The sequence below is a fragment of the Galendromus occidentalis genome, unplaced genomic scaffold, assembly GCF_000255335.2.
Source record: "Galendromus occidentalis unplaced genomic scaffold, Mocc_1.1 scf7180000077456, whole genome shotgun sequence".
Lineage (NCBI taxonomy): Eukaryota > Metazoa > Arthropoda > Arachnida > Mesostigmata > Phytoseiidae > Galendromus > Galendromus occidentalis.
In genome coordinates this window covers 466,301-490,134 of record NW_003805444.1, presented here as the reverse complement: position 1 = coordinate 490,134, position 23,834 = coordinate 466,301, and the positions used below count along the sequence as shown (strand labels likewise).

Sequence of the window (23,834 nt, the reverse complement as noted above, 5' to 3'; positions counted from 1 at the left end):
AAACTTTCTCCCGCGGAACATCGAAGGCTGATCACGCTCTCGCTCGCTCGGAGACCCACGAATGATCAATGATACACATCGAGTTCATTCATCGTATACAAGAATGACTCGGGTCGGGAGTGATTTTCCATCGCTGGTGGGGTCTTCATCTCTCTTAGGAGAGACCACGGTGCAGTGACAGCTTAATTTCTGAGTTCATCGAATCTCTGATGCTAAGAAGTTTCTAGGAGTCATCTCGGTTCCGAGGCGATGCTTGTATTCCCTTGAGGACCCGGCTCGAGCCGAGGGATCCCCTCGGAGACAACGACATCGACACAGGGCCAGGTTGAAGGAATAATCGGCATGACTTCAACATCAAGACTCAGGAATCGTCCGATCCGGGAATCTCCGTCTAGTCGTCGGAATAATCAGAACGCTTACAGGATTGGGAATTTCCCGGCAAGCACCTAACGCACATATAGGTCCGACTTTCCGGTGTCTAGGCTGCTGTGATCACTATCATTCCAATGGCTCGAAGCACCCACTCATAATGCGATGGCGCCAGAGATCCTAGTTTCGATGAATGAATACGCATTCTCGACTCGGGCTGAGTAGGTAGAAAAAGCAGCTACCGGACGCTTCTGCGGTCGATCCGGAGCCGTTTTCCACTTCCGTAATGAACAGCAGCGGAAATTGAATCCGGAAAATTCGCTGACAGAAGAATTCCAGATTTTCAAACCTCCTGATCGAAGTGCTCAGGGGGCTCCAAGTTGCCGAGCTATCTGCTGACGACGCCGGCAGAATCCCTTTCTATCGGAACACGCATTCTCTGGTTCTTGATGTTTTCCGAGGAATAGGATCAAGGCGTTGAGAGGTGTGACACGATTGAGCTCTCCATGGATGCCGACAATTGAGTCCCGCTCTGATCGTTGATGTACACTCATAAAACCAAAGAGCTATCGAAAAGCTTTCGGTGTCAATGACTGGATCCACTCGGTTCGTGACCGAGCTCGCTTCGAAGACGACTCCAATTCTCCGAGGAGGAATGAGAATACGGAATTAGGCACGGATCAGCGAATCGAAGATGACCGCTCAACGTTCTCCGCAACGCAAAAGGTCATTCCACCTAGTTTCATCGAGTCGCATTCCGAGCCTGTTTCCTGGAACAAAATGATTCAGCTCCATCCCTCGCCCATCGGTATTCGACTTGATACTTTGTTTCCTCGCCCCTAGGTTTTTCGGTTTGTGCAGAGGGCCGACGCAGCATGAAACAGGCGGACCCTTGACAGTTTCCTACGGGGGAATGCCTTGAGGCAGCAAATTAGCGCATGCAAAAGAAAAATAGTGAGAACGTGATAGCACCCAACGACCGGTAATTATGCTGGAATTTTCAGTCCATGTCGAAGTTCGCTTGCCATCGAGTGTGATTCCTCATAGCCCTCCTCCTAAATTCGGAGAGGGCCGCCACCGTGTTCTCGCCCATGGGGGTGCTCGCAAAAGCACAGGGCCTCTCGGACCTGAGAAGGCGCACGCAAGGGAAGTGGCTCTGTTTTCCCCCGTGTGGAAACGTGACCCGGGATCTGTGCCGGGAATGACCGGATGATCCTGGAGTGGTGTCAATTTGTGGGAATCTCGATGGCGTGCGTCAACGGAGCATATTTAAGACCAAATTAGAAAAAGTGGCCGACAAGACCGATTGAGAACTCGGCGCTCCATCTTTCATTAATCGTGATCCGCAATCGTGGAGTCATGTCAGAAAGTCTAAGTGTGGAAGGATCTCTCTTGTGCGACTCTCTGACGGAATGCGTGACCGGAACACTGAATCTAAATAACGGTTCATCGTCCAATGGTTCTGGAGCCGAGTCGCCTCCATGGCTAGCCGACGGAACCTACGGAGTGCTGGCCACCGACCAGCCCCTGGGGCCGGCTCCGCAAATGACAAATGAAGTTTTGGTCAGAGTGATTGTGCTGGTAGTGATCGGATGCGTTTCTATCCTAGCCAACGGAATGGCTCTATCATCGATCTCGCGAATGCGCGAGCGTCGCATGTCGTCGCACAGCTCGACGCTATATACTCTCCTGGCGCACATGGCTATCGCCGACCTGTTGGTCACGCTGTTCTGTATTTTAACCGAAGCCGCTTGGACCTACACGATTGCGTGGCTTGCGGACGATTTGACGTGTAAATTTGTGAAGTACATGCAAGTTTTCTCGCTTTACCTGTCCACCTACATTCTTGTGGTACTCGCCCTGGATCAACTGATGATCGTGCGCTTCCCACTACAGCGAGAGACGAACATAAGTCTAATAAAGCGAGGCGTTGTTGTCGCCTGGGTGCTGGCTGCCATCTTATCTTTACCACAGGTAAGTCGATCGGAATAGGGAGGAATGAGGGATGCCCGCCCGAGGCACAAGAGGCAAATCCTCAGCATTGTTGGGAAATGCGCAGCGCAGGTGATGCTGTCAAGAGCAGAGATCGGAAAGCTTCGCTCTCAGATGAAAATGATTTGCTGCCGTCGAATTGATTTTGATAGTTTGTGGAGGATGATTGATAGCGGCACCGCGACTCTAATAGATTCCTCACCACAAAGATAATGACTCCACCGGTGCTGCTCCGCCAGCTATCGGTGCGGAGGAATGCGTCTGCCCCGACAATTAGCCCATGAACATTCGTATCGGATTCGCCGATATCGATCAGCGTACCAACGCGACGTCCTGCCGTGGTTCTACCGCTCCGAGGCTACCAACTCCGCGGAAGGAATGTTCTGCGCCCGAACTCCTTTCCTCGAAGCTCGCTTGAGGTTTTAGTTGGCTCGATGGAATTTTTCTCCTGGCTGCATTCCTCGGCGCGCTCACCTCAAATATTCTGTCGTCACCTCCTCGGCGAGCTCGTTGTACGATGCGGTCGTGATTTGCGATCAACTACTGGAACGCTGACTGTGAGCGGACGGTATTGAATTGTAGTCCAGCTGCGCCCGTTAGCCCTCCTAAATTACACGATGGTCGAGCGGCCAGCTGGACGCTGACAGCGTGTTGGGCGTTCTTGTTCCATCCAGCGCAATCCGAAAAGCTTTGTTTTGCACATCTCAGGCTGGAGGCGGTCCCCCGCTCAATTAATACTCGCGACGCAAATCCCCCCTTAATTGGATCCGCGGCGGGATCGGGGCAAGCAAACGACGTATGCCCTGACGAACAGAAGGTCTGTCCCCTCAGGGCCCGTCGGAACAACCGCGCGCTGAATGTCTCCGGCGATTAAGATGATCTCGCAGCTCCGGAGCCAAAGCAAGACATCGCACCATTTCCAGAGTCCTGCTTGAACCTTCGTTTTTTGAATGAATTCGGTTATTTCCATGCTGTCGGTCTAAGCTCCCGGAGACCACATCGAGACATTCATGAGCCGTGAAACGATTAAGTCAGGTTGATGCTCAAGGAAGCTCAAGCTTATGAATATCCCATGGGTGAAAAGTTCCGTCTCTACCTCCGACAGGAGAATTAGCTCGAATTGAGCGCGCGCTGGGATCTGGTCACTGAGAATTCCAGAAAAAAATCCAGAGAAAATAGCGTTAAATCTTGACGGATCGGGAACTGGATTTGACTGTTTTGTAGTCACCATCGTCACGACGCGTTCTCTCAGTCTGGAGTCCCTTCAAGAGCGGGAGAACTTTTGCCTTTCGGGCAAAAACGCTGATGTCGCGTGATGCGTCTTGGAATCGATATCAAAATTCCGACGATGAGCTCAACTAAACGTCGCGAAACCTTCACAGGATTCGATATCGATTGCGTAATTGGATGTGAGTGAATTTTCCCACGATCACGCTGCTCCATGTGATTGACTACGCTGTGGACCGGCGGCGAATAATCTGCGAGCACAGTGGGAGGAAATATGGAAGCGAGGTACATAGTCCATCCCAGAATGCTGACTCCTCAGAGGTTACCGTGTCCTTCGTTAGGCATCTGCAAGGAGAAAAATCGCTACGTGACAGGGATAGATATGCGAAAAGTGTCCGCGCCCTGCTCGAGATGAACTTTCGACTGGGTCGGGCTCCCGTCAGAACAAAAATATCTCCGGGAGCCATCTTACGTAGGTACTCGCACGTGAGCAGACCTACGGCGCCCTCCGGCAGAAGTGATCTTCCTGGTGTACGCTCCGAGCTCGCTCAGTCATTGTAATTTTTCGTGGCAATCATGTCGTTACGAAGAGGAAAAAATCTTGTCCCGCGGAACGGCTCTGACCGAATGTCATGCTCTGATGCTTCGAATGTTCGTTCCGTTCTTCTCTTCGGGCTTTTCTTCTCCGTACAGTCATGACCGTTGGTTAGTGACGCTCATTTCACCGAGGGAAAATTCCACGCCGAGCAAGCAGCCTTCAAGCACTCATCCCAATTGACTGATAATGTACCGCCGTCCGAGCACAGCACGTTCTTGTGTGCTTCTCTTCGGCTTTGCACTCATGGGGTATTCCTTCTGAGCAGATGTCGGCCATTCCAATTGCGAATGAGGTGTCAGCGAGGTATCGGAGGTAGAGTTCGATACATCGGAATTCCCGAATGAGTCCTCGCATTCCCGGCGCTGCCATTGACTGTGGACTCGGAGCACGGGGATCCGACTCCGCATCTGCGGAACATCAAAGGCATTTCCATTCGGACTACCTATATGGATGTAGTATTCATACCGAGAGCCGCGATCGCGGCTCATTTGTATCGGAGGTAACCGGAGTTCAGAGGAATGCTATTGCTCTACCCGGTGCGACGCTCCCTGTTCGGCTCGGATAGCGACAAATGAAGCTTCCCGGCCCCCCGTGATTTCCAGCCCCTCGATGCATACCTGCTATGGCTAACCATTGGAGACAGGACGTCGGGTTACAAGGGTCGTAAGTCGCGGTCACGAAACCGTAGCTCCCCTTGAGATGAGATGTCTCGATTCGCGGCGAGAAAGGAGGAGTTCAAAGGTCCGACCACGTACGGGTGGGGACATCTCGACGGATCCGAAAGTAGCAACGACAACCTTTCGATCACGAGTTATTTCAAATGATGGTCGTTCCCTCGGATATTCCGCGGGGAATTCGGTACATGTCCGCTCCGCCGAAACCACAATCCTCCGGAGAGCACCTATCGAACAAAGAGAATTCAGACGAGGATCTCCCCTCCTCACAGCGACGAAGGCGTCTCAGTCTTCCCGACGAAGACTATGACGCATCGAACACACATAAGTCACATATGAACATATGTGCGGAGTGTATGGAGGACTCTCCGTTGTCGGTCTCGGGATTCTCCAACGGGTGAGTTGCCGATGTGGATCAAGAGGGAGTCGATCAGACAGGAGTTCACTCTCCTCGAGGAGACCGAATAGAGTTTCTCTCTTGTGATTCTCCATCGGGATCTCTGGGGCGGAACTTGGGCGCCGGTGGTTCCAATGATCCAAGGCCGAGCGAACTTGGTCGGTACGGATGGCTTGCCTCAACAAACCGCACTCGAGGTTAATTAGCAGACCCTGCTGACCACTGCAAATGGGTAGCAGGCACTCTGATCTCTTTTTCGCATACAGGCACACGATCGCTTCTGGGCGGCTTTTTGAGTTTCTATCTCGAGTGGCCGCTCTTGAGATGGACCAGTCACTCCCATGAGACCGACTCACTAGAGATCCGATTGTATCATTCACAAGCTCTTCACAAGGGGATATTCTCTCTGTGCGGCAGCTTACTATCTTGCTGAGCAGCTGCTATTGATGCAGGCGCGACGAATCAACGGGAATCGGACGAGAAAAGCGTCAATTACCGTAGACAGAAGGCCGAGCTCGTGCCAATGATAATTCCCCGAGACGTATCCGGGAAAATGGATGCGAACAGGCAGCGCGACCTCAGTCAGAGGAGCAGTCGACCTGCGTACGAGGAAGAAAAGCGAATTAGCAGCACCGGACGAGCATCGCTGTTTTTATTTCGTGGACTCCAAGAAGAATAAAACTGCCGTGGGTCGACGATTTTATCTCCAGCCGGTGCTGTGATAATTGGGCGGACACCGAGCGCCAATGTACGTTTCAGGATAAGGAATCTAGTTCTCGAGGACTGGGAGCCATCTGAGTGTTCAGAATAATTATACCACCGGCTCCCAGCACGTTGTTCGCCGCGCTCGTCTTCGGAGCGATCATTTCTATCAGAGCCCCAGTATCGTTTGAGTGGGGGATGACATGGGTTCCAGGAACGACATTTGTACCGATGAGTGCCGCCGTGTTCTTCGAGGATGCTTGGGATCCAGTCTTATCTGCCCGAGAAAGTCGTCCAATCTCCTTGAGGACCGACCCGGTCATCGAAGTTCGTGGTCTGAGGTCTGGCTGGAATACGATCAGGTGGAGGATCCATTTCCAATGCTTGGATGAGTCACCGTCAATCGTTCCAATCGTGTGCACGTGAGAGGATGGGATCGCTCGGGGGTCCACGCTGTGCTCGTTTGGAGCTAAACTCCCGATGATGGCTTCCCAGCGTTAACGGCCCTGAGCGTTTCCACGTTAAGCTCCTCCTGTGCCCGTGGACGACGTCGTAGACACTCCCAACTCGAATAGGGCATGGTGGAAGAGCAATCATTCAGCGGAGGGCTCATCTGGGAAAAGTCGCAGTCTCGAGGAGGAGGAGGACAATGTAGACTCAGCTCATAGCGACAAACTCGAAGACCCGTCGATCACCTCGAAGCGTCGTATCGCTAACACGCATCCGCTTCGAAACTCGCCGTATCGCTGCGGTACAGTATTCGACAAAGCGAAACAATCGTCAGTCCTCACGCTGGAGCGAGCGTTGAAGCCCCGGCCTTCAAACCATCCCTTCGGATTCGACCGGCAATCTCCTGACATGAGACACCCTCGAAGTCATAATCTTCGCGGTCAGAGAGGGTGAATCCCCGGGGGAAAATCGCTCGATTTGGGGTCACATTTCCGTCACAGCTTTCGAAGCCGGTTCTCTCTCGCGCGGCGGTCGCCAGCAATTTGCTCATGCGGATGAAGTCACCAATCTCTCCCTGTGCTGGCGCCAAAACGATGCTTTTAATTGAAGGATGAAACGTTCCGGATACTGCGGAATAGGGTCGAAAATCAGATCCCCGTCTCATAGTACGCCATGTCCTCTCAGTCCCCAATCTAGCCGAGATTTCGAAGAGGTCCCGGTGATTCATGGGAACTCTAACCGCGATTTCCGCTGTCGAACGTAATTACACCAGCCTTGGATCCATCGTCAACCTCCCACTGGGACAGCACCAATACAATCAATCAGAAGTTGGATACCCTCACGTCTCGGGAGAAAAAGCGAGTCTGTTCCGGAATTAATGCGATTGGAAGCCTCGAATATCCAAGAACGCATCGGGTCGCACACCGGAAAAATCGGCGAACGACACCGACGGCGACATCTGTCTCCACCTCCTTGTCAGGATTCGAATTACTCCTGTGCACAACATATTCGGGATTGTAGAGGATCAGGCTTATCAAGTTTAACAAGGCGGCATTACTTCCGAGAGAAGGTCAGCGGATCGAGCTGTCTCAGATGTGGATCCATGGCCTCGGGGCTTCTCCACAATGCGATCGTTCGCTGCTCGAGCGGATTCACTGACTCAGAAACTCAAGTTGCGACCAAGTTTCAGTGTGACTCACGCGACTAACTACACGAGCGTGATCCGCGAGATGTAGATGACAATTGTTCTTCGGCTGCGATCAGTGATTTCCGTCGATCCCCTTGCAGAAGGATCACGTGTGGAAGGGAGATTCGACAACATCCACTTGACGAACTCTCGAGGATCATCTGTTCTTCGCGACGCCGACGTGTTTTGATTCCATCCAACCGTGCATGTGTACTCACGATGCACGGCGCTCCTCACTCAATCGATTTCGAGAGCAAATAAGTCTGCGCGAATTGAAATGAGCAGAAGTTCCAGCAGGAACTACAAAAAGCGGACATTCCCGCCAAAATGGTTAAGAAGCGGACAAAACGGACAAAGAAGGACGTGTCCTCTCATATCGCAGATTTAATGATAATAGTTAACGAAGTTCGCATCCTTAGCCTTGGATCTTAATTCACTCGTTGCTCACTTCAGGATTACCGAGTTGCCTCGAGCCGAATTGACGGGAGTGTGCAGCTAACGATGACCGTCTGAAATTCCGCCGGTAAACTGAGCGACAGGGGTTAGGTCAGAGCGACTAAATACCGATTTCCTCCTCCCTACTTGCGAATCTCAAGGAGTTTTCACATCCCAACATCGTGATCACCGGGGTCCGTTGGCAGGCCGCGCTGTCGCAGGAGGAACGAGTGTGTAGACTCTGAAGGTGCTTTCTAGCAGAGAGCCATGCAACCTGTGACTCGACCCGATTGTCATGCGGGAGATCGACGGCTTCGAGCGTAACATGGATTACGCAGCGCTCTTGCAACCGCCACTGGCCCGCGCGCGAGCCACCGCATTCGGAGGACGGAAAAAGAGATTAAATTGACATCGCACGGAATGCGCGAGTAGCGATGTTTGCGCTGCTCGGGGGACACTTCCATTGAACGCCTCAGCAGGGCGTGCAATCAGATCCGGTAGGAGTAGATCGCGACGGGGAAATTTCAACGTGCGATAGGAAAGCCGCGTCGGATGTTTTACAAACGCTCGGCTCGAACCCTTAGCCGTCTGCCAATCTCTTGAAGATGTGCCTCTCGGAGCTGTCGTTTTTGTCTCGTTTGTCGTCTGACGCAGGCGCCCGCGAGCGTCAGATGATCCTCACGAAACGAATATTTCAAGTCGCTTCTTGCATTCACACGCTCCTCACATCGAGGAACAAACAAGCTGACGAGATCTTTTCGGAGAATGATCATCGCTAGGGACTCCGGCCCATTGTCTCGAGGATCGGCATCCCTTGGAGGCTCTGGGGGCTTTTTCTCCCGAATTGACGTGTGCACTGACGCGTCGTTCGTTGGCGAGAGCGCGACAACCCGCGGATGGACACTGCTCCATCAAGAGGGAAATGCGATTAGACACCATGGAGCGAAACAGGATTTAGTTGAATCCACTCAATCGAGACTATATTTTTCCTAAGAAGTGGGAAGGTCTGCGTCTCTCACAGCTCAATCGAGCAGCCGATATCTTCAATTCTTGGCGGAACGAGGAGCACCGAGAGAGCAGAAGCTTCTTCCGGAAATTTGACCCTTTATGATACCGGAGCATAGAAGTGGGCACTTATTTCAAGGCTTTCGCCTTCATCCGGGGAATCCCGCAAGAGTTGCGACTCCTTCCATCACACTCAATAACTCCCGACACTTCGATAGTAGTTGCAGGAAAAACCATAGACTCTTGGGGTGTCTCGATTCGAATTCAGAACACTATCAATACAACAGGGTTGGATCATTCAAATTGTGATTCCATATCTCTGAAGCCTGTCGAATCCAAACGCGTCGCACCGTACCTTTGGAGTTTATTGTTCGCTACAGCGGCCGGACTATCGATTGTTTCGCTTCGGTAAGTCCTGTCCGTCCGAAATGAATTCGCGGCTCCCCATGGCTCGATGGGTGGAAGCGGTCGGCCGGTCGTGACTGTCATCCGATCACGAAATGTGATAAAATGTTTCATTTGTGCATTCATAAGGTAGCCAAATTAGAAACCATTCTCGGAAATCATTCAGCTCATCTCCTGCATGCAGCGCGGACATATCGAACTCTCGGATATTGTTCGGGAACACAAGATGTAACTGCGCTCCAACTCTATTAGGGTCTCCGAACTCTCCGTGCGTCGTTTCATCATTTGAGTCACTTCTAAAATAGAATAACAGACTCCCACTGGAGCGGCCTCAGCTGCTGCAATAGACGAGTTTAGTCCTTGCAAGGACCAGAAGGAAGGCGCCGATGTTAGCGCTCGTCCATCGACCGGTATGTGCTCCTCATAGGAACAGGATGTGAATATCCGGAGCAAGAGTCATGTGGGAGTCTCTTCTCGCGTCAGCTCAGCCGCAGACCTCGAGGGTCGTATTTTCTTGGAAGTTTCGTTAGTAGTTCCACAGACAAGAGCATTGTGTGGCTCCTCTGTTATCTTCTACAAAACTACGTGTTTTCCGCTTGAGCAGACATCATGAGCTATCAGGAAGTCTAAGCGGTCCTTCGGACTTGTTTTCAACCTCGTACAACTTACGCGAATCGGTGGCGATACGCTCTCATTATGGCATGGTATTAGCTTTCGATCGAACATCTGCTGCACGACGCTGCATGGGAGCGGAGACGCAACAAGAGTCCCTGCGAGAACGACATCCTAGGCACATGCTGCAGGGATTTGTTAAACAGCTCTGTCGCTTATCATCACCGACACCACCCAAAGCTCTATGAATTGTGTCTTGACGTGATTGCAACAGTCTCAGCATTCGAAGGAATGATGAGCGTGCTCAGGATATCAGAGTGGCGACGCAGCAACAAGGTCTGGTGACTTTTTGCCGAGGATCCCAAACTCGGATTCGAGCCATTGGTGACCGACTTGCCTATCTCCGACTCCAGGTACAAACCTGCCCGGGAGCTAGGGTCCTTGCTTCCTAAATATACCGAGGGCTGCTTGCCCGGTATTGGTCAACCAAGAAACGATCAATGTTCTGAATAAAGCCGAGTTGGGGTGCAAGATATCTGCTGACTCAGAATTGAGTCTCCAAGGAGTTTTAGTGGTCAGCTCAGGACTTCCATCTTCCCAGTTTCCGGGATGAGAGGCGCGCATCACGATCTCCATCGCTACAAAATACGTAAAGTTAAGCTTAGGAGAAGACTTTCCCGCTCGGAGACTACCGCCTATGCGAATTCGAAGCGACTGAAGGCAAGTAGCCTGCCCCTAACAATAAGTCTCCGCAGCCATAAGTCTACTTACTGCTGGTGAGCGCCGGTAGGCTTCGCTCGGCTTAAATCGTTAGTGTTTTCGCGGATGAGTTCGAGGCACGAAGCCACTCGCGTAAAGCTCCTCCGCCTTTCTCGTCTGAGCTCCCTAGCTCCGATAGATTGCAGCTAGCTACGGGAGGGTACCGATGGGCCGTATACCGCCTTTCCCTCTTGCTCGACTCTGTAGAATCGATTGGACACTTGATCTTGAGTCATCAGAGTCATTGATGCGCTTCTGATGCGCTTTTCCGAGGCGCAATCAAACGCCGAACCATTGGCCCGATTTCTTGAGAGTACCGGATCAGCATACGAGACCGAATGAGGAATGCCGGTAAGTCGCGAATTGACCGGAATGATCGCGAAAATGAACCAAGGAGTCGTATGCTCACGTCAGGACTTCGGGAGATGTCGCGCTCGGAGAGAGTGCCATGACCGAGGAGGCTTTCGAAGCGTGCTCCTCCTCGACGATGACCCCTTGAAGATCCCATCGATGAGAGGCTGAGACTCTCCTCAAGGTAAGACGTCGATCCGTCTCATCTCGAGAGGCGAGGAAATCCGTGGAAAAGTCATCAGAGTATTTGTCCGAACCCAGGGCTGTCTCTCGCCGTCCAAATATGTAATCGTTCGCGGAAATCTCAGAACTTCATACCCGACGTTGATGCACCACGCGTTCATCTACCACGCTGAGACATCTGACAAGTAAACATTCTTTTTCTCCAATCCGGGTTTACAAAGATGGATATCCCTTTTCTCCTGATTTTTGGTCACGTCTCTGCTCGCCATAGATAAAGAGAATAATTGGACTCACGACTTCGACGAGTCCTCCCTGAGGAAAAGTTCGAAATTCGATTTTTCGCGAACCATAAGCTGACTGACGCTAATGCTTCATACTATTCTTAGTTAGGCTTGGGACTTTCGGAAAACATACCCATCTTCGTAAACCCGGATTGAAGGAAGAGAATGTTTACTTGTGAGGCACGTGGCACGTATCATGGTTTCCGCGCCAGAATTCTTCCTGCCTCAGAACGCTGCCAAGTCCGATGATATTTCGAAGCGGAAACCTATTTCCTTCTCGGAAACCGCCCGGGACGTGACGCCCGTTAGGACAAGGATACACATGGGAAATCGGAGATGAAAGGGGTCGGAGACTCCCATATTCCTCTACGTGCTAACTCCAACGGGCGGCAGTCCGATTGATACCAATATGACAGTTTTTTTCCCCATGTCGTTGTGAAATCCCATGCGACTGTATGTATGTCTGAATTTTCACCCGCCCCGAAAGATGCGTCTATTCCTCGTGCTTCGCATATATCGTCATGGAGCTGTGAGCTCGGTCAGACACAATCATGACCAGATGATTGATCCACTCTCCGAGCTACATATTTCGAAAGCAGATCGTCGATTTCGGAGCTTGGAGACTTCCTGAGGGAGTTCCTGACGAAAGTAGGTACTGTCAAGAGTGGGCAAGCAATGTCCTGGTGTGTGTCGTGGTGCTGCCACTATATAGACGAATTACGGAATCGGATCAATGCAGGAGCGACGCGATTTTGGAGCTTGGAATCATCTCGGTCCTTCGCTAGAACGCAGCATCAAAGTATCCGAGGAGTCTTACCTGGGAGAACCGACTCCCCATCGAACGAGATGCAATCGGACCGCCACCCTTCCCTCCGCCCCCCTCATAGGTCATCCGAGCATGTCAGTCTCCTTAGAGAACAACACTGTTTAGGGCAATTGCGTGTCCCTGCTAAATGAATCATCCTCTTCTCGTCCTCTTCAGTCCAGCCGGAGCCCATCCCGCGGGAAGTTTCCATAACACGAAAATTACCTGAGTAAAGCTTGCTCCGTGTTCGAAATCGGCCATGTGTGTTCATTTCGAGAAGAGGATTCCACGAGGCGAGATTCATCAGTGACCGCTATAGTCCGAAAGCAAAGTTTCCATCCGCAATTTTTGTGGCAGACAACGAAATGACGGGCGCATTAGTCATGCTCTGCCGGTCCAGGCGTTTCGAGAGTCGTGAGCTTCGAACACACACAGTCCACACGGATCGATTCCCCCCCCCTTCATGAGGGGATGTCCGTCCATCAGGGAGTGCCACTCCATTTTCTGCTCCTCCGAAAGAAACTCGTCTACGAGTGGCGTCTCAAGACTCAAGAGCAGGCGCCCTCCATTTTCGGAGAACACGGTGAATCGCCTGAAGTTCGATTCCCGCCAGATAGAATTCCATTGTATTCACTCACGGGACCTCGAGGCTGCCCTAATGTATCAGAGCAGCCTAAAAAGCCATCCGAGTCGGTGAGATCGCTCTCAGCAGTCCCTTCTCGAGCTGAGCGGGGCGGATTCGAGCGAGGGGGATTCGCGCCGAGGATCAAGGTCCCAAGGGTATCTGGAGGCCCCATAAATATAAATTCCTATCATGACAGACCTTACTCGTGAGAGGCTTTTGGCGCCTCGAATCGGGGACACTCTTTTAAATGAACCGCATGCAGGATGCGGTACGATCACTTTTTGAATCGCTCAAGCTGAGGGGCATTGAAGCGGGATTCGGGTCAGAGCTCCGACACACGTCAGAAATTCTACCTGACCGGAAAGCGTGATAGTCCACCGGGAATCATGGAGAATGAAGCGTGGTAAACGGAGGATAAACCGGGGAGACTTCTCTTAGATCGTTAGCGTCGTCAATTGGCGGGCCGCAGAGCTCGCGGCGCAGCAGGATAGACTTATATCGAATCTCGGGCGTCCCTTCGCTGAGCGAATCATAGAATAATCGAGCGCGTGTATCCCGAAATGAGCGTTGTAAATAGCTGCGGAGGTCTGAGAGTGGCGCTGAATAACTCAAGGGCTCATCCGATCAAATGGTCGAGAAAATCGATTGCCCCGACTACACGTCAGAGCCGATTGTCGCTGAGTATGCGCGGGTATCCTCGTGCTTTTCAGCTCTAGCCAGGCTCTTGTCGTGCGCCAATCAGCCCGATCTCAATCAGCTCGAATATTGGACTCCTCTGTCCATTATGGCTGATGGCTCAGTTTTAATGTGGTGACGATCTCTAGCCTAGCAGCCGATTCCCCCTTATCGAGCGGTCAAGGCGCCCTCCATCCTCGTCTGCGTAGGCTCAAAGTCTAGCACATCGATCGGTAGAGCTGAAACAATTATGCTTTGAGCCTCCGATGTGGCTTGTGACGGCGCTCGGTGAGTTCCAATGCGTCCGCAATCGGAATTCACGGTAAGGAAGTCTCGGGCAGAGAATTCCTCCACGGGTCGCACAGCCTCGCTAAAAGACTCGAACGCCCTTGAAGTCGTACGATTCACGACAATCTCCCGATTAAGTAACCATAATCTCTCCCATAACTGTATACGCCTTCCGGGAAGCTTGCTTCCCCTGATTCCACTGCCCCGAGGAAAATCGCTTATGCTCTCCCTAGGGTCGGTTCTCGGTTATTCCGAACGATGGTTAATAATAATAACAGAGGTGTCAGGCAGACACTCGGAGGCAGAAAAACAAGGGCAGAGTGAGATTGAGTTTTCTCGGTCACATACCATTCCTCAGGTCCTCTTTCCGTTATCCTAGCATTGCGCTCTCAAATCGGTCGACGTCTCCTTGAATATCGGTTAAGTTCTCCTCACCCGCTCTCATCTCACCGAAACGCAGCAGGAAGACGAAATTATGCTTGCCATCGATCGCGGGATGTGCAAGAACTCTTCATGTGCCTTCGGCAGTGTCGGTGATCTGATGGACGGAACAGGTGACGAGGAAGTCAATTACGAAACCACCCCCGCAAGAGCATGCAGTTGACACTCAGACAATCACGACGCTGAAGGGGGGCTATAATGAGGCCACTCATAATGCTGTAGTCGCGAACGAGTCCGGTCGTAGTCCTCTTGGGACTGGACGCAACTGTGATATCACATCTCAGGTACCGCGCGTGAATCCTTAAGTCTTTCAGCTGAATCGAAGAACTCTCAGCCTTCCGATAGAGTTCCTCGAATCCTCCTGCCCCAGAATGTTCGAATCTCCCCAGCGGAGACCTCATCGCGACCACAATCGATCCTCCATGCGATCCACCCTATCTCATTTGGGCTTTCTCTGCTGATATGATGACTCGGAGAGTGCTGGTGGATTTGAGCAAGAAAGAAGTGTCGCGTGCTCACGTCACAATCACTTCGCTAGTATCGAGCCTGGGCAGCAAAAAAAACTTTCTCGGGGTGGACCACACAGCCAAGGTTTAACGTCCGGGGTAGTGTTATTCACATTGTTTCCGAGGACGGATCCATAAAACAAATGTACCCAGGAGGATCGAGGCCGAGTACCTGCGCTTCCGAAAGGAATGTTTTTCCGGCATCAGGGATCGAACCCACACCGCTTCCCGCGCGAGCGGCATCGTTGCGGCATTGCACGAAGTGAAACGCACGCTTGCACGAGAAGTGACGAACGCTAATAACTCGACCACCCGTCGGGCAGCCAGAGCTATAGTATCCATACGTGTGTGCACGTCGTCGACGTATCTCTGGTCATCTTGAGTCCAAATATACGAAGCAGTATTAAGGCTTCGCTCTCGACTGTATATTTCGCGATTTAACATGAAGACCGCGGCTATCACATCGGATCCGTTCCGTCGGAGTCCGAGTTCGATTGCAACATGGCTATATTTGTCCCTCGCTTTTGACATTGGAAAAAAGACTCTGCTCAATCTTCCGAGCTCCTTCGTTGCCATGCATCGGGGAGAACTGATCGCAATCCGCTGTACATCTATGATTTCGTGGGGGAACTCATGGGATTTATCAGGGCAACTGCACGCGTTGGGGAGTCGCTGCAGTAGCGAATTCCACCTTGCTTGTAGGGAACTGTCTGCAAACATATAAATCTTCATGAGTCAGCTCGAGGCGTACCACTATCCCGTGGATCATTCCACTGGGAACAGCCATGGACTACCTTGCCCTGGGACGTGACGCGACCGAGCCGACGATATATGATCTCGAAAAGACCTTACTGGATAGAGCTCAGATCGCTGCATCGCGCTCTCTCTCCCAAAAGTGTCCGGTGAACCCTTGAAAGACTTCTTGCCCTGGAGTGACGTGCTCGTTATCACTTTGTGACGACGTTATCGATATATTGGACATCGGAATGTCTCCTGTCGAGAGCGCTGAGGGTCTGCAATCGATCGGCAGTGAGAGCCACCGGTTGATACCGCTGTGCAGCATGATATATACAGAACGCCATGTGTTGCTCGCATCACGATACTTCTTCGGATCTAGGGGTTGGCACACAAATAACAAAGAGAGCTCCTCCGCTTCCTTCGAGCGGAGACATCTGAGCATTGCCCATGTCACCTCGTTCGTCGGAGAGAGAGCGCTACAGCTTTCTACGCCTACAGAACGCAAGAACCATGTCCCGGTCAAGGTTAATATTTCTATCGGAGGTCCGACGATGAGCATCGTCCCACAGGCTCTCATGATAGTTACTGAGCGTGAGCGATGATTGATAGGGGAAGAGCAAAGCCAACTAATAAGCAATCCGCGGTCGGGGCTGACTTGCCGTGAAATACAGTGGAAGTTCGTTGTAACGGGCTCGGAGGGAGCGGACGGAACGGTCCGTTATGACCGGTTTATGACCCTTTTATCAAATGATGGGTTCTGGATCGGCATTGAAAAAGGAAGTCATCGGGGTAACGGGCGCAGCCTTGCTCACGACGCGCATAAGGGCGAGGAACTTTGCAAATCGTCCGATAGGCCATCGCTTCCATATTCCCGTCTCGCAACAATGAAGCCATGATAACCGATTTGATCAGCATGAGAAGAGATAGGACCGAGGCCTGAAGATCATTCTGTCTAATCCGGATGTCCGTTGTTGGGTTCGCTATAGCCGTGACTCCTAACATTGAAGATTCCATCGGCTTGCCCAGAGCCAAGCAATCGGCCCGCTGTACGAGTGCCCGGTGTATACCAGGTCCGTCATCGCGAGGTTCTACCGTACACATGTTCTGAAAATGCTGTCGGATTACTCTAGAGTTCCCCATGTACGCAAAATTAGGAGAATAATCTCGTTTCAAGAGCAGAGCCGAGAGCCTGCCGAATCCACCGATATATCTCTTGAGCAAGCATATACCCAGCCGGGCGAAGAGAAACCGCATGCGTAGACGGAAGTCTAAACGAGCTCGGGTCGAATTCAGCGCAGTGGAGAACCTGATGACAAAATCAATATTTGTCCTCAGTCGGAGTCAATGAGCTCAGACGAACAAAAGAACTGGTTGCTCCGAGCTCTTGAGACAATCAAGACAGAAAATTACCCATGCTCTCTTTGTTCGGAACGCTTGGAAGGGCGAAATTGAGAAATCCTGGGATACGGCTTTGGCACTGACGATGAGTCAGGTCATGAGAGAATCACCCTCAAACTCACGTAAATAGACTAGTGTGACAGAGACATTCTCTATAAGATACGATAAGTTTTGGGAATCGAATTGGACTCGGAAGCTGATGTTGTTTTGGTTCAGTCTCGCAGCGACAAGGGTGATGAAAGATGAGGTGATGAGTGATGAGGTGATGAGTGATGAGTCTCTGCCGAAAGAAAGACAAACACAAGTTTCGAATTTAGATCGACAGTTTTGGAAAACCTAGCGACAACGAATTTGTCAACCTCCTAGAAAAACCCGTGGAAGGGCAGCGCTGAAAATCCTCAATTTAGCGGGCGTAGACTTGACCAGCCCACGGAAGGTGTGAAGTTTGGACCCGCAGCCATGTCTCTGATACCGCTCAATTATGACGAGAGACAGTAACAGAAGTAAGACTCTCACTCCCTGGAATCAGGAGCGCTCGAGGCTTTTTATTATTATCTCGTCGGAAGTCGACGCAGCTCACCCTCGAATTCATTCGGGCTCAGAAGTGAATCAAGTCGGTCATCGTAGATTCTCGATGCCCAGGAAAAACTGCGAGACGAAATCAGCATGCGAGTCAATCACATCATCGGGAGCCACATTCGCCCACCAGACACTGAAGCCTCTTTTCAAAAGTGTATTCTCATGTTTCAGATATTCATATTCCGCGTGCGGCAGGGCCCGTTCGATGAGGTATTCTATCAATGCGTCACGTATGGCTTCTATACGGCCGACTGGCAGGAACAGGTCTACGCATCAGTCTCATTGCTGCTCATGTTCATCATCCCGCTCATAATGTTAGTCCTCATGTACGCCAGCACTTTCTTCACCATCGCAAGTGAGTAGGAAAGATCGTCTCGTTCTAGCGAGGTACCTTTCCGGTAATGGCAGTTATTGAGATAAAGTCAGCTGCCTGATCCGGTAAAACTGCATCGGCGATCTGTCCTGCTGGAGGAGTAAAATCCTCGTGCAGGAGAAACTTATTCCAGAGCGAGGAATCGCGTCATGGAACAATCGCCAAGTTCAGCTGGGAGGGCCCCGCCTCCCCCTCGGTGACAGAGCTTAGCGACATACCTCCGTACATATATCTCGAATCTCATAACATGGGGAAATCGGCATGCAGGTAGTCAATTCATCAGGTAAAGAAAGTCCACGGGCATGAGATTCAGGCGGTTTTTTACCGATGTCAATTAGCGTTGCCGAATGGGTGCCCCCTTACAGTTTCACGGACGAGACCCACAGGAAAAGAGAAATAGAATTTGCGCGAGACAATGTCAAATGACATGCACAGATTCTCAGCAAAGCCCGCCATGATTTCCCGCGGGACAACCTGCGGGAGCTTGCTCCCAAGCTCGAGAAACCAGCGCGGCCTTGCGTGGCGCTCCAACGACTGTGTCTTGCAGAATAACCACGCGTTTCGGTTGCCTGTGGGGCTATGCCGTGCTCGACGGAAAAGAAATGTGCAGCTCAAAGGAATAAGGAGGAAAAAAGAGGCGAAACGCCGCACTTTCGATAAGGAGATTGTGCACCGAATGCTCGGATGCGTCCGGATCTCCGCTGACTGTCAGGGTGTTCCTAGCTTCAAGTGAATACTCAGTTCTCGTGCGAATCAACGACCTCGAGCATCGACGACTCTCTCTCCGCGGACCCCCCCCCCTCCTACCAGCACCTACCCTGTAGAGAAAAGACTGCCGTCCAGAAGGGTTCCTTTCGTAGCGGGAGGAACCTGCTGTCTCTCTATCTTTAGAAGAACGGTACTTGACAATGTATTTGAAAAACATTTATTTCGACGATCTGAGTGATGTTGGATGGTCGATCGACTCTATTCGACGAGGAGGGAAAGTTCCCTGAAGCTGTCGAAGATCTACAGCAGAGGCGCCCGTGAGGTAAATCAGATGACGGGCCCAATGGTGACTCTCAGGATTGGCAAGTAGCCAGCGCAACACCTCGTGTGAAGAGTGTAGGTAGTTCGGGTAGCGGAACGACGAGATGGGTACGCTCGAGACCGACACAAGACGGGCTTCATCCGGGAGAGGTAATCGGTTCTAGCTAGGAATCCCAAATTCGGAGTTCGGTCACCGACCGAGACGGTGTACTCCATGCGAGGCCTTCGCGGGAGCAATATCTCTCCATTGGTATGCGTGTATATGTAATGACTATTGGACACTAGACCTTGACGTATGCCTACGTGATGAGAACCCGGGGAATATCATAATTAATACCCGGATTGCGAACTCCGTCCAGCAGATCTACATGTGGGTTTCCCAACGTGGATTTCCCGGCTACTTCGGGAGCCCCACCTCCTCCCTGGAGGCGCCGCGGACGAATTTTCGGTTCATACTCCGGAGCATTCAGGGTACGACAACTACAAGGAATCATCGTCGAAAATCATCTTGCTGCGTGACTCCAGCTCTGAGCTCCTACCCTCCAGCAATGAAGGATGGAATCAATCTTCCCACAGCTCATTGGACGAGCACTTCCTTTCTCCAAGACGAAGTATCGGAACGGACTCGATACCCGCTAAGCTCCACGACTAGCTATCATAACCCGAACTCTTGTTCCATGATCGAGTTCCAACAAATTGCAATGTTGGCACACTGATACGCGTCGCGCTCCTCCGAAAGATCGTCTGCTTGCTCAGAAAATATCTGAATTCTTCTGCTCATTTTCCAATGAGTCTCAAGCACCCGCTCCAGTATTCGAATGAAGGGTTTGAATAGATCTCCTGAGCAGAGAGGATAAGACAGGAAGGGGAGCCTGGCTGCCGTCTGGGCGCCTCAGGAGGCCGCCTGCCTTCCTCAGGGAGTCGCGACACCAGAGAGGTTGGGCACCGCTCGAGATGATAATTACTCGATGGTGCTTTTTACTCTCACTTCGACCAACTGTGGACAATCGTCGAGAATGATGAATGGTCGCTGACACTATAATATATAGTCCGAGATGATACTTGCTTTCGTATATTGTGTGTGAATATGGGGGAATGCTTCTCGAAGTGTTTCTTGCGATACAGAGACCCGATCGGAACGTTGCGTCGCTGCGAAGCTTCTGGAGGGCGTTTTTTTTTTGGTCAAGAAAGGAGCTCCCGAGAATCCTCTAATTTCTCGCGCGACCCGAGGGCACCGCGATCCCCGCTGACGACTGGTATAACTCATGGAATATTTGCAGGCTCTACCCGGAACGATGAGATTCACTGATACTGATAGTCTGCGCCTGGTACTAAGGAAGCGTTTGACTCGATTTGATGAGAGCCTTTTTTCGGTCAGATCGGGATCTTCTTTTATTCAGCCAATGGTCTTCAGACCAGGCGCCCGTGGCGAATCGGTAACGAAACAAAATAAGGAAATGGATCATCTCGCAGCGTTCCGGGGCTCGTATTTTTACATATTCGTATCCGCCGCGAGCAGCGATCTGAAAGGAACCGTTTTCTGATGTTTTCCCAAGCATCTCAACCATGAAGGGTCCACCCGAGCCCCGTAAGACCTACATATTCGTCCACGGAGGTCGCAAAATTGCGTATGGAGCTCGCCTTGTGGAACGGGAGCCAGCTTCCACCAGCGAGCGTCCGCTTTAGCTTCTCGATTCGATCTATTTCTGCGTCTTTTGTCGCGTCTGTCCGCCTCGTGCGGCTCAGACTTTATTTACTGCCTGAGCGCTCTAACGTAGTCGATTCGCTTTCGAAAATCCTGCCACTAAGAGGCGTGATTTCTGTGGGAAGCGAATTCGGTGAGACCGCTCCCTGCAAACCGAGGAATCGACGGCTTCTTTTGTATTCTCTTCCGTCACAGTGAGTGCAGTCCGCAAACTCCGTGGCAAATCGATAAGGTCCCGGGGACACCACAAAGAATTCCGCGGCACAATCATGTTCTTTTTCAATTTGCCATCTCGGGTCCAACCGGGAGGGGAATTGATCCTATTTATTGACGTTGTGCTTGTCGGAGCCGCTGAATCGAGAACCGCCTCATGATTTTGTGGTCGAACGATTCGAACACCGATTATTATTATCATTGCCTTGCAGATCTACCCGGAATACATGAGAATCTTTCCAATCAATTGCAAAACCCTGGCGGTTTGGCGACGAGCTCCATGGAACAAGCCAGACGACGTCTTCTGGAGAAGGCGAAAAAGAAATCATTGATGATTACGGTTGTCATCGTTGCGGCCTTTGTCATCTGCTGGACTCCCTACTACGGGATGATGTTCATCTTCATTTTCAATCTGGATCCCGAGCAGAAGATCACTGGCGACCTTCAGTCGGCTATTTTCTTCTTCGGTGAGTTCTTCCCCTCTCGCGCATGCAGTCCCACCTTGACGTCGGAATCAGCTTCTTCTCCTAAAAGAATTCCCAGCGTGACCATTCTTATGTGTACATAGATGATCATTGGTGGAATGGACTAACGATTCACGATCCGAAGTGTCACATTATGATTCGATGCAAGAGGCTGCGACCGTGGATGTTGGACCGGTCATTCTTACTCTCCCCGGACTTCAGAACGCGCATGAGACTAGAAAATTCAAGTCTTCCGTTTCCTCCCGTCCGGGGTACCGTCAAACGGCGCCGGTGTGTCACCATTGACTTATTTTTTGCTAATGACGCGTGCAGCTTACGTCGCGACTCCGTCATTACTGTTCTGATCGCTTACGACTGTTCCGTTCGGTGTGCGCGAATAATGTTCTGTGGGCGCGACCGAGCAAAGCGAGGTAATACTTCCCCTCGGCCGCGGAGATATCGCAATCATTACGCTCCGCACTGGGGCTCCGCTCACTGCACGTAGCCTGAGTCGCACTCCGACGCGACTCTGTGGTCGTTCAATATCGACTGTCTAGCTGTAGTGTCCGTCCAAGCCTCGGAGACTCACGGATGAATAATGGCCCACAAGAATGATGGGCGAACTCTTCTCGTTCCGCAAAGATGCAACACTGGCGTGGAGCATTCTGGAAGCTACCGTGAGAAGCTCTCATCACCTCCAGCTGAGGTTTCCCTCGCCAGGGATTAGGATGAATCCGTATCAGCATACAAACTAGGATGCGGACTTCCTGTTTCCTGCTCTATTTCTTAGGATCATGAAGGCGGCTAATTATTACGGAACAAATCGGATTGTCTCGCTGAGGTCCCACGACAGACTCGTGTCCACGAAATCCATTCCACGCGCGACAATTTCAATGTCGCCGCATCTTGTTCAGGCTGCGCCCTCCGGAGCAGAGAAGTCAGCGTCCCTGGAGGCTCAGCAATCAACTCGTTCGAAGCATTTCCGCGGTTTCGGGTTAATTGTGAATGGGATACGGCTTATTCTGGTGGAACGTTCATATTAGTGCTTTGAGCAGCATGTTGCTCTTAGCCCTACCCCTTGGTATCGGAAAGCCTCGGGGAAATGCTGGGATGGCCCTGCGCACCCTAATGAACGCCTGAGCTCCTGTAATCTTGACGGCTTCCCCCGGCAGAAGGGATCCTTCAGAGTTCTCGCTCAGACGCGCTGCGTTCCAACGAAACTTGGGACCGGGAAGCAGGAGTTAAGTTTAGATCTCTTTATTTGAAGACAAAGAGATAAGCAAGCAGACCTGTGACATTGGAACCCTGGTCAACGTATGCTCGCCGTCTCGCGCGTGTCGGGCTGAGTTAGTGGCTTAGCTTCATCAGTAGGAGTTCTCGCTATGTTGACCAACGATCTCTCAACGAACAATAAGAGCGTGAGGGGAGGAGCGCTGAACTCTTCCCTCTTCTTTGTAGGCAGTTCCACGGCAATGTTCAATCCTGTGATCTATGGCGTCTTCCACCTTAGAAGACCGAGGAGCACGAAGCTTCAACATTCGACGGTCGTCCTGTCGACGCAGTCCTTCCGATTGAAACAATCCGCCACTCGGTATCATGAGTCCAACAATCGCACACAGGACCCTCAGAAAGTCCAGGTGGGTTCCTCTCTCGACTTTATCGCCAGATCGCTAGTGTTGAGGGTTTCCTAATTATTCTGTATCCACAGGTGGAGGTAAAAATTGAAGCGAGATGAGACTGCATTCTGCTTGATTCCGAGCCTTTGATGGAGTAGTTGGACTAGCCGAGCGCTACCCCGCGGAATATTGGGCTCTAGGAACTGGCCTTTCCTGTCCGGAGCGAGCTCACCGCCACGAGGATCTTGCCATCGAATTTATTCTCCAGAGAACGGCGTCTTCAGTCAGATTCACCAAGAATAGCCTCAACACTTTCCGCCGCCAGGCCTCCGCTTGAGCGGGAATCTCTCTGAGGCCGCGGCAGCAACGCAGAAGTCGCCCACTTCTCAAAGGAGACATGTCGACAGATCCTTCGGGAGTCTTCCCGCTTGGTTTGCGGTCTGAGCGCCGTGAGCAGCAGTCTGACAGGAGATCACACGGAAGAGCGAGTTCGTCGATACGATCTCGTAAGAAGTCATCCGATACCTCCGCGCATTCCGGAGTGATTCCTCCGACCAGCACAGGATTAGGAGAGAAATTGCCTCCATTACCCCATCCTACCTGATTCGTCCGGATCCTTATCGGAAAGTAGCGACTCGAGATTTCACGGATTCCTCGGTCTACATTGCCAACAGTCAATTCAAGTCTGCAATCCGGAAAACATTGGTTCCGGCACGCGTTCTGGGCGGCTTCTCGAGTGTCTTTGCCGAGAGC

The 23,834-nt window shown here is 51.6% G+C and overlaps 1 protein-coding gene across 1 annotated transcript; it reads left to right on the top strand.

Annotated features, from left to right (window-relative positions):
* Positions 1 to 1,728: 1,728 nt before the first annotated feature.
* CrzR (corazonin receptor) lies at positions 1,729 to 23,434 on the top strand. Its single transcript, XM_029111646.1, is given in 5 exon segments — positions 1,729 to 2,343; positions 17,853 to 18,079; positions 21,278 to 21,468; positions 22,924 to 23,048; positions 23,366 to 23,434. Coding segments are annotated over 5 exon segments (1,227 nt in total).
* The last annotated feature ends 400 nt before the right edge of the window (positions 23,435 to 23,834 follow it).